Raw genomic sequence first — 12,034 nt, 5'->3', positions numbered from 1 at the left:
CGGTGTGAATGTGTGTGAGTATATGTGTGTCATTCTGGTATTCCATTCAGGCTGGATTCCTGTCTCGCTCACACTTCTTTCAGGACAGTCTCTCGATCTGTCTCGTTCCTGAGTGAGATAAAGTGGTTACAGGACCTGATGAGCATGAATGCTGTTTAACACATGGAACACTGGCACTGTATGACTATGTAGGTCATAATATTGTGAGTTTTCCACCTTTAAAAGATAACAAGGTTTATTCATTTTAAGCAGCTTGTGGTTAAGTTTTTAACATTTATGCATAAAGTCATCATGGCCATAGCTGAGCTTGTATTTTCCATTATATTGTGAGACCTGCAGTGACGTGTTCACTGTTTGGCGTGAAGCACTGTGTATGACATGAATCACTCATATACAGTAAGTGCAACTACTTGTAGAGACTGTAATGATGACTGAGCTTTCCTGCTTTGTGAAATACACACCTGAGACACTTGGGTTTCCTGTGTCTATTGATGTAAATCCTTTTCACTGAAGAAATGCTTTGGGAAATATTAATACAAGTTTTGAAGCTGGACTTATTGAGCTTCTGCTGGACTTATTGACCATCTGATCATGTGAGCGTTTGTGTGTGTTTGTGAGAGAGAGAGGAGAAAAAGCAAGATGGTGCTCAGTGATTTTTTCTATAGCACAAAGCTTAAATCATCTCAAGATTTCCAACATTATCTTTTTATTCCATTGCTCCCTCAGAAATGCGATGGAAAGATAAAAATGAGAGATTATCGCCTGAACTCAAGTCATTTACTCTGTAATCAGCAGAGAAAATCATGGTATCTAGAGACAAAACTATTCATGGGTTGAAATATGAAGGGTATAACATGTAACGCTCAATATGATACTGCAGGAAGTCTGGCAATAATATCGCCGGAACAAAACAGCCAGGTTTGTCATTCTCATTGATGCAACAAGCGTTGAATTTTAACTAATGCTACAAAAGATCTCATCAGATTTTGTATTCTTTAGATTGTGTCTGCGCCTAAAGCAGAAGACCAGCTTCATGGCGACAAGATGTGTAAGGAAGTGCGAGAGAAAACTGAGCAGCCAATAAATTTAACACAAGCTATTATGTGTAACGTGATAGCTAATGCATTATCTAATAAATAGGCTCATAAATCAATACACAGAATAGCTAAACTAGCGAGATCTCCAGTTAGTAAACCTAGCCCCAGAGCAAATACTGAATGATTATCTTTTGGCCACATAGTGTAGTGTTTATAACTCTTACTGCTATACTCCATTCAGTTTGTATGACATGTAGTTCAGAAGCCATTTTGGATTCTGTCTACCCTCTATACTGACAAGAATGTTGCTATAGAAACAGCCAGAAGATTGGTGTCCTCAACCCCTTGTTATTTTAATGTGTGTGCGTAGTACCTGGAACCGTATCCGGAAAGAATAAAGAAACCATTTACACCGTTTTTGTCTGATTTTAACAACAACGAGAGTGATAATCAAGCCACAGGTGATGGTGACAAGGAAAAGACCAGATTAGGAGGAAAACTGTTCTCAGGTGGGACGCCATTGTCTTTAGGGTGACGCCACAAGATGCGATTATAAATCCTGAAAGTATACAGATGTAAAGAGGAACGGAAAATAATGTGTGTTGTGTTGATTTTAAATTAGTTTTTCCCTGGGTTTCCCCCTTTCTGATAGACTGCAACATGGTGTCAAGACTGCTAACAGACTAGTGTGTAAGGACTTTGTATCGATCCCCTCTTTATTTGACCTTTACAGAGATGGAGTTATTAGCAGGGCTAAACAGGTCCTAGTGCCCCGCTTTTACGATGTTTGCAAACCTTCATTTCATATAGAAATGTCAAAGTGTTCCCTAAACTTATCTGATTGATTTGAGTGTAGTGTATCCTTTTCTCTGACTCTTGCCCCTGGATCGTGTTTGTCCCTTGTCCGGGTGGTCAGTGATTACAAGTGTGACTGCTCTTACTCTGGCTGTCTTGTGAGTCCTGAGGTCACCAAGATGCAGTTCCTTTCTGAGTATAGGGCTTGTGCAAAGTGCAATGATTAATCAGGAAGTGACTAATGCCTGTCAGAAATCATTGGTATCTTTTGAACAAGCGTTTGAGGTTGTTTTTTTTTTTTCATGGTATTAAGCCGACATTTTGTGTAACATGTTGAGCACTGAGATGCTGATCAGTGAAAAGGTCATGTGATGGTCGGCCATTGTTGACCTTCTTGTGACTCAAAGGTTGCTGGTCCCACTAACCATTACAGTGCTGTCTCCTCCTGCACCGGGGAGTGGTCTTGACAAGTAGATGGTGATTGAAACCAAACCCTTCCTCACAACTTAAGCTAGTGTTTGCTTAAGCATGTGCCCAGCTCCACCCCTTACATACTTCATACTTCTAAATAAACAAACTTTTTTACTTCATGCACAAAACCACATGACCCACTGTTGTTATGTAGCTTTAGATCCAGTTCCCATAACCTGGGGCTGACCCATATGCATTGATCTAAGAGCTGATAAGCAGAGCTGTTGAAGTGAAGCTGAAAGGTCCAGCAAGATCTCCTCGTAGATAAGAATATTTGGGGTAGTTACTTGGTAAAAGCTCCTGCCAGTGGCGTCTTTGCTGCTTGGCTTGCACAGTGTAAATTGTGCTCATGAATTTTTCAGTGACTAGAGCGCACATTCGAGTGTGGTGATGCCTTTTCAAATGGAATGAAAACACTCAGAGCCATCAGAATCGTCTGTTTCAGTCTTGAGTCCTGCAGTCATGAGTGGTGTGAAAAGTCCTACTCTAAGGACAGCCAACACCCTAATGTCTCATTTCGGAAGAACAGTCTGATTAAGGCCTTCTGAAGGAGTATTTCAAGTGCTGGCAGGCCCAAAATGCAGATCTAGCCTCATCAGTACTCTGTGATTGTGTTATAAGCTGCACACACTTGTTTCTTGCTGGTGTACAGTGTGCATGTTTCTGACTAGATCATTCAACGATGAGTTATATTTTCTGCAGAGCCTGATATGCTTTTATACATCACAAGAAATTTGGTGGTTTTATACCTCTTCCTGTCATGATCCAACTTCGTCATGCGTAAGGCACAAGTAACTGAACGTGAGAACGCTGAGAAAAATTCTCACTGCATTTTCATTACATTGCCGAAATTATCTGTAAGCTGGCTGTGCAGCAAGACCCTCAATCCTTTGTGGGAGGAATATGACCATTAATAAACAAACTCCTATTATTAGAGGTATTTGAGAGAGCTTGACTGCTGATTTAAAAAAGGTTCTACCACGCATTAACTCTGACACTTTTATAGTAAAATTTTATTAAGCTGATTTCATGTTCTGCATTTATCTCATAGTCTCCTGCCTGTGACAACAGTGGATAATATAGATTCACTGAAAATTTTATTAAGAACAGTAGGCTTTATACTGTGTAAGGATTTGCTCTTAAAAACTGCCTCGGTTCTTCATGGCATGGAGTGTATAAGATGTTGGAAACATTCCTTTGTAATCCTGGTTCATGTTGATGTGATTACATCATACAGTTTCCAAGACCGGTCTACTGGATTCAGATCTGGTGACTGGTTAGGCCACTGAAGAACGTTAAAATCAGTGTGAGATGACTGACTTCGTGACACGGTGCTTTATCATGCTGGAGGTAGCCATTAGAAGATGGGTACATCGTGTAAATGAAGGGATGCACATGGGCAACAGCAATACTCAAATAGGCTGTGGCATGCAAGTGATTGGTTGGTATTAACTGGTTCAAAATGTGACAAGAAACATTCCCCACACCATCACACCACCTCCACCTGAGAGTGTGTGTGTGAGAGAGACTTCACCACAGCACATAGACTATTGGTCACATTGTCACAATTATAGCCTCTAGCTTGTTACAGGAACATTTTCAGCATTTTTATGGTGTATATCACAACAGAGATTTTATTCTAGTTCTCATTCTCTTTAACTCGTTTCCCCTGAACAAACACATTTCTCTCCCTCTCCCGTGTCTCATTCGCTGCCTTTCTCATGCCAATGTAAATGGAAAGCAGAGCATTAGATGACAGCAGAAGATTTGTTCCTTGTTTGGGGATGATTTAAGCCCTGCTTAAAGGGGCTGGACACAGATAGAGGGGGACTTGCTCAAATTTAATGCAATAGTAATAATGCCATTTGAGTGCTGTATGCGTCCCTTTAATTGCCCATCTCTGAGTGTACTGTGTCAGGCAGTCTGGCACCAGACACCACACTGATGCCCACTAAAGGCCACTCATATCTGACGCAGGCCTCCTCTCCTCTGATCCTCCTCTTACCCTCATGCACAATCAGCTCAGACAAGCGACAGGGGCTGTGTCGTATTAGTCGTATTTGTTGCATTTATTCATGATGCCGAGTGCATCCTCAGCACTACCACAGCTGTTTGCTAAATAGAGAATAAGATAAAGGAAGTAAGAAATAAGACAACAGCTGAGCACCAGATAGTCATGCATGTGGTCTACTGTGTTTGTAAGCTAGCTCTACCACACCCATAACAGAGGTGTTTGTACTCCCCATGCGATGTGTTTAAGATTAGTAAAGATGCTGCCTTCTTTTCAGTAACCCCTGAAGCCTTAACTTGAATTTCTGCAAGATGTGTGACCTGTATTGCTGGTGCAGCTCAAGGGGCAGGCCATGGTTTTTGCTAGTGAGTGCTTGTAGTGAAAGTCAAGAACTCACTCAGTGTTAGCGGAAACTTCACACATCAGCTGTAGTTCAGAGCAGATAGGTTAACACGTTGGAAAAAAACAGAAGCAGACCTCACCTATTTGATAGCTGATAGATTGCATCTTTTTCGTACTTCAAACCCACTTTATATCATCACATATACATGATGCTTCTAACCGCAGCTTTGATGGTAGCATTCTGAAGCAGAAACTTAACAAAGGCTTTAAATATATATTACTGCATTGAATATTTTCACTCGTGAAACCGTTTACACCTTTTCATTTCAAGATTGTATACTGGTATGTTTTGACCACACTCATTTTCACTTTTGTTAAAATCTCTCCGGTGCTGCAGACTGAAATCCGTTGTATGCCTTATCTTAATCAAATCACAAAACTTGACCACCTTCTTTTGTGGTGTTCTCCATTAACAGTTTTATGCAAAAGACCAGTGCTGCAACAAAAGTTGCTTTGGTTAACGTGTGCACGTCACTGTAAATTATATTTTCTACACACATTCTTATTAATAAGCCACATATAAGCTGATTAAGTGATAGTAAATTAGTTTATATCAATATTATAGTATTAAAATATCCATGCTCCTCAGCACCAGTTATGGCGTCATGAATTAGGAGGGGTTTTGTTTGCCATGATCGCTTTAACAACATCATCTGGCTAAAATGTGTCTTTGACCCTCTGGTTGTTTTGGGTATTTTCAGTATTGGGATTAAATTCTCCATATTCAATTTTAAAAGCATATTTAAACCCATTTGCTCCTAGTCTATTAAGTCTCTCCAAGCTACATTTGCCAGCCAAAATCCTGCTCAGCATGTTGTATTATAACACACACACACACTCACAGAGCCCATGACTGCTGACATTGGCAATTTTATACCAAATTTAAAAAAAGATGGCATGCAAAATCGCACACATTTTTGCATCTTACAATTGGAAATGAAAAACGTTCCAGCATTTTTGTGGTGAAGTCGACTTTGCATAGTATTTGTGTTACAGCAGATGGGTTTTATTTTAAGTGGAAATGCATGTGATTTTCAGTTTTCATTCCAGAGCATAAGACCAGGTGTACACATGATGGGGAATAACTGCATTTTAATTAATAAATAAAAAATATGGGTATGATTCTGATACTAAATAGTAAAGATAATAACATCTCTGTTTGTTCTTTTTAAGTGATTGACGGACACACTGCATGATGCGTGAATACAAGTTAGTAGTCCTCGGCTCTGGAGGTGTCGGCAAGTCTGCACTGGTAAGTGCTTTTTTTCTTTTTTCTTTTTCCTAGACATATCCTGCACTGAAAAATAAGGAATATGTGGTCAGAAAATATTATATACTCTACCGCTCAAATGTTTGGGATCACTTGCATATTTCAGCTACGGAGGAAGACACCATCAGCCAATCCATCTTGTAGAAGATGCTCCAGGAAGTATGGGGTGAAATCTCATTAGATTTTCTGGAAAAATTGACCGCTAGAATGCCCAGGCTGTAATTGCTGCAAAAGGTGTTTTTTTTTTGTTGTTGTTGTTTTTTTTTTTTTGATGAAGGAAACGTTTGTTTGGTAGTTTATATCACAAACCTAGGTTTTATGTCGAATTTGAAACAAATTTCTAATTACTAGATGAAATGATGGAGCGTTCAATTCACATAGTGTTAACATAACATAAACCAGTTATATTGGGAAATGTCATGAGGATGTTGGCACAGATGGGAATTGTAACTATAGTATTACATTTTAAACATGCATGGTAGAATAGCGCAGTGGGATTGTGTTGCAAAACACCAGCGCTGCGGGTTTGATTCTCAGTTCACGTGTGTGAGCTCGGTGTCCATCTTTGAAACTATACGCTCAATACATGTTGGATATATGAAAACTAATTGTGATGCTGTTAATCCATTCAGCCACATGGAACTGATTTAAATGAAGACTTAAATTCAATGAACTTTGCATGATGTACAAAAAGCAGACATGTTTTTAATGCATAAGCACAGATGTCTGTCTGATCTAATTAGTCCTGTCCACCGTTGTATTTTACCAGCAAATAAATTTTCCAATTTGTTGCGTGTTAATTGCTATGCATCAACATCCATCCAACGGAAGTTGATGTGACTGCAATCATCTGGATACTTACTGGCTAGATCAGCACATTTAATTCAGTGCCATGGTGCAGTTCTTTGTCTTTCACACAAAATCCCGATTAAGAAATGTGTCGTGTGAAGTGCAGAGGAATTTGACCGTCACACAGGAATGGGCGTGTCCCCGGAGGAAACGGGTCTTCAGCCGGGTCAATAGTAGGTTGTGAGAACAGAGCTGGCTGCTGTCTAGGCTCACCACGCTGAGTCAGAGGAGTAGCAGAATGACTCTGCAAATGCCTTACTGTACACTTCTTTATGAGTTATAGTAACGGCACAGCAGGCAGATAGTATGCCATCCTTCACTGAAATGCCAGTGTCTTCTCTGAGTCATTTCGACGAAGCGCAACTAAAGAGTAAAAACAGCAACTTTAAACCTGAAGTAGTAATATACGTCTCAAGAGCTTTTCATCTAAATTGCATGAATTAAGCAGCAAGTCTTCTGCCTTTCAAAGAAAAGAGAGCAGCTTGACATCAATTAAAGGCAGTTATAGCTGAACAAAAATAAGTGGTGTCCCGATGAGCATTATATTATAGAGGAGTCGGATTTGCCATCCTTAAAGCACCTCTGAAATCAAAAATCGGTGTTTCAGAGCGTTTTGTTCATTTGTCATTACTCAGTGTTACAGACAATATATCTAGGGGAGAAAACTTTTTCAGAGATGTTCTGGTTTTATAGTTCCTTCTGTTCCTTTCCTTCCAGGAAAACATTATTCCCTTTTCTATCCATCCCTTTGTTGCAAAGAAGTTGGAATTTTTTTTGTTTGTTTGTTTTGTTTTTTTCCAACTTGGATTGAGAACGCAATTCCATCTTTATACACCATCAGAGCTACTCCATGGAAATGTATCACATGCCTCATGGTGATGACCCTGCTACTGATCTACAGCAACATCTAAAATCACAAGGCATCTCGATACTTGGGATACTCTTTGTTAGGTGTACAGGTGTGGGTGAAGGCAGCTGTCAGTTAAAAAAAAGCCTTCTTTTGACTCTTCTTCCTATTTAAGCTAGTTTACTAAAACTACCATTAAGTTTATTTAGATCAGATGGCAGTGTATCAGACCTGGAACACTGGTTGTTGTGTAAATCAGTCAAGCACAGCACCACGCATTCACTCTGACTTCCTGTTTCAAAAGGAAATGCCAACATACAGAAACAAACCGTGGCTCTCAAGCCAGTTCATGGGGACTTTATCCTCTCTGAACACTACCCAATTTATTTCTGACAAGCTGATTTTAAATAGAAGATTCCTGGAAAACTGCCACAGTGACTCATCCCAGTCACCTCCACCGAGAAGCGTGCCTACGTGCGGGTGTGTGTGTGTGTGTGTGAGTCTGTGTCTGTCTGTGCAGGGCGTGTTAATGACCCTGCCTTTCTCTCTCCAGTGATGGCAGAGTTCTCTCTGTGCACAGTACACAGACTTTTATTGTCCATTAGCTCTATTTGGAGCTCTGTGCAGCTCTGCGTGAAAAGCTTTCCATGAGTAAATGCACTCGCATTAATCCCTTTTCTGCTTCATGCTCAGTGGCTGAAGGCCATCTATAAAATTGGATCATTACGTGGTCAGGTTAACCTCATGTCCTGTAACAGTGTAATAGTGCACTCTGCGTGTATAGCTCAACACTCTTCATGCTGATTGTGTAAATGGAACAGCAGCATGTGGGCCTCAGTTAGAAGTTAGCTGGTCAGGTGCTGTTTTGTGCAGTGTGGACACGACTAGGACACGTCCACCATGAACCCAACTTGCTAGGCCAAGTCCTGTGTGTGTGTGTTTGGGTTGGGGCAATTATGAAACTTCCAGTCCACTTTTCCAGTTCATGTTAGATGTTTGAGGGCACGTTGCCGTTTCTGCGCTGCGTCTGTGGCTCAGTTTCAGTGGCTACGGCTGTAAATTAGATCAGGGCTAATAGAGCCATAAGGGCTCTAAACTGCAGAAGATTAAATTGATTTGTCTTAATTGGCACATAGGCGTTTGTAGATTAAAATGCTGATTTCCTCTTCTCTGGTCTGTATCGTGTGTGTTTTCACAAATAAAAACAACTCCTGCAACTAGCCTGAATCATTTGTAGGCGGCTTATTCGAAGGTTGTGCTACTTGAACCACTGAGCATGATTGTGGAGGGTTTGAGAGAGAGGGGTGTGTGTGTGTAAAACTCAGCTCTAATCTATTTAAATGTTTCCAATTCATTGAGCTGTGAGGATGGGTACAGCACTTTTTAAATGTGTCACCTGAATTCAATTCCAAAAAACCACACTGTGTGGTCCGAGACGAACAGGATTCCTCCTTCAGTGTGCAAAAGATTTAATCAGAACAGAGCAATGTCCGTCACCAACGTGCACACTAACACACACAGCTTTCTTACCCAAGCTCTGTCCCCTGGTGTACAATGCTCTCTCTCTCTCTCTCTCTCTCTCTCTTTCTTTTTCTCTGTCTGTCTTGCTCTTGCTTTCACGCTCTCTCTCTCTCTCTCTCTCTCTCTTTCTCTCTCTTTCTCTCTGGCCATATATGGCACACTCTGACAGCTTGTCAGTGTATGTTTACTTAACAGTTGTTGACCTTGGCTAAGTAGGTGGTGAGAGACTAGGATGCTTGCTTGTGTGTGCGTGTATGCGTATATGTGTGTAGCAGGTTGTGTACAAGTCACACACACATGCAGAACATGGTTTTTCTCTGTTGACCCCCTTTCACGCATCAATCAGCTAGATCCTGCTGCATCAGCACATATCACCTCCATGTAGTGACCCACTGTTATCGACCCGATTCTTTCTCTCACACACACACACACACACACACACACACACACACACACACACACACTGTGGCTCAGGCTCTTGTCCAGCCTTGTAAGAGGTTTTGCATTCAGACCTACTGCATGATTTAACACCTGTTAGAAGCAATCCCCCCCCCATTACCATGTGAACACTGATCATATGCTAATCAGATATCGAGGACGGATGATTTCCTGTGCTTAGAACCTGGGATTGTGCTGGAAGTTGTGTTCATTAGGATTTCATTAGATACTTGCATGTCACTCATTTCTACTGGTTATGTACAGAATAAAACAATGATCCGACTTTTCCACAGTGTGATATCTGAAGTGCCTGAGGGTTCCCCTCTGACAGAGTACATTTGTATTATATATAATTTTGCCTAATCTTTGGATTAGTTATTTTGATTTTTTTTATCTAACATTTAAGGATACTGTCACCCCGAAAAGCATTAAATATGATTGTTTTATTTATTTCTGTGAGAAGCTAGCAGGTGTCTCTCACACTCGGGCGGTTAACAGGAAAGAGAGCCGAGTTACAGCAGAGGACTCGGCTTGGTCAGTTAGCGGATGTTGTTGATGGCAGCATTTTGGGAGCAGATCTATATGGGCACTGTGTATAGACAAGGAGGAATTAAGGACTGAAGCTCTTATACAATGTTGAATGGCATTGTGGTTAACATGGGAAACCATTAACCTAAGTGAAAATAGATTGCTTTGTCAACAAAAATACTTAGCTCAGAATTGCATTTTAATTATAAAGATTAACATGCAAGTTGCTCAGGGGGATTTTCCTTTTAAAATTTCTTACACTAGCAATTGCATATTTTAATCTCTCTCTCTCTCTCTCTCTCTCTTTCTGGCTGTCTGTTTTGGCCTCCCACTAATAATCAGCATCTTAATTACTGTTCTATTGTGCAGTGCTCTAAATGTGAGTGGGGGAAGCTACTTATCAATGCTCTACAGTCATTAATAAAGCACTGTTGAGGTCTTTGGGGGCTATTGCGTGTTTGAGGGAGCGATCAGAGGTCTCCAACACTGTCTCGACTCCCTCAGTCTAGAAGTTTCTATGGAAACGTTGAAGTGCTCAATCCTGTGAGGGTCGCATGTCGCTGTCTGACGATTATCAACAAGTAAATTCGCCAACAATTTTTATCTACCTACATTCTCCATTAAACAATATAAATTAAATGAGTGTTTTTGTATGCAATGCAAGTGATGCAGTTAACATCAATAATATGCACTAATATGGAATTTTTCTCCTCATTTCTTCCACTCTTTGGTGGATCTTTTTCTCATCAGAGCACAAGTTATAGCTTTGAAATGTCATTATCCAAATCTAAGTGCTTATCCCCCCGCTGTGTTATCAACTGTCCTCGGCCTCGATATACACAAGCATCCACTTAAAGTCAGCGCTAATGCTATTACAGTCTCATCGCTGATTTGTGAGAGTGGGTTCGTGCTGCTTCCCCCCTCCAGATGTTTTGTCTGAATGTTTTACAGCAACGACAAAACAATTACACATTGTTTTTTTCCCCCTTAGTATTCAGATTGATCCAAGTATTATGTTCAGACATATTGGTCTAAATGATGGTGTTTACAAAAAAAAAAGAAAAGAAAAAAGATTGATTAAAAATCAGGCTGAAATTGCCAAATTTTGCCCTTAAAATAAGTGTATTTTCTAAGAAACAGTTGCACAGGGATGAATTAGTCAGCAACACCTTTCTTAAACCATGTCTATTATCTGTCCTTACTTCATCCCGTTCCGACAGGTACAGGAACATATCTCTGCTGTTTTATAAAGCAGCTACACTGACCAGGCATAACATTATGACTACCTACCTAATATTGTGTTGGTCCCCCTTTTGCTGCCAAAACAGCCCTGACCCGTCATGCACTGTGTATTCTAACACCTTTCTATCAGAACCAGCATAAACTTCTTCAGCAATCTGAGCAACAGTAGCTCGTCTGTTGGATCGGATCACACGGGCCAGCCTTCGCTCCCCACGTGCATCACTGAGCCTTGGCCTTCCATGAATCTGTCGCCGGTTCACCACTATTCCTTCCTTGGACCACTTTTGATAGATACTGACCACTGCAGACCAGGAACACCCCACAAGAGCTGCAGTTTTGGAGATGTTCTTATCCCGTCGTCTAGCCATCACAATTTGGTCCTTGTCAAACTCGCTCAAATCCTTACGCTTGTCCATTTTTCCTCTTTCTAACACATCAACTTTGAGGACAAAATGTTCACTTGCTGCCTAATATATCCCACCCACTAACAGGTGCCAGGATGAGGAGATAATCAGTGTTATTCACTTCACCTGGCACTGCTCATAATGTTATGCCTGATCGGTGTATTTCATTCTTAGTAGCAAAATTTAAAGCAGTGTTTAAAATGGACAGTTGAATTTGTC

At 40.7% G+C, this 12,034-nt stretch overlaps 1 protein-coding gene across 2 annotated transcripts in view; it reads left to right on the top strand.

The window, feature by feature from the left end:
* The window catches only part of rap1b (RAP1B, member of RAS oncogene family), a 47,243-nt gene that overhangs the window by 22,527 nt on the left and 12,682 nt on the right, over positions 1–12,034 (top strand). For both annotated transcript variants that reach the window (XM_058416614.1, XM_058416615.1), the window contains exon 2: positions 5,890–5,968. In XM_058416614.1, coding sequence (XP_058272597.1) covers positions 5,909–5,968 — 60 coding nt within the window. In that variant the 5' untranslated portion in view covers positions 5,890–5,908. The remainder of the gene's footprint in view (positions 1–5,889; positions 5,969–12,034) is intronic.

Source organism: Hemibagrus wyckioides, linkage group LG19 (assembly GCF_019097595.1).
Source record: "Hemibagrus wyckioides isolate EC202008001 linkage group LG19, SWU_Hwy_1.0, whole genome shotgun sequence".
Lineage (NCBI taxonomy): Eukaryota > Metazoa > Chordata > Actinopteri > Siluriformes > Bagridae > Hemibagrus > Hemibagrus wyckioides.
This window is presented reverse-complemented; position numbering and strand designations above follow the sequence as displayed.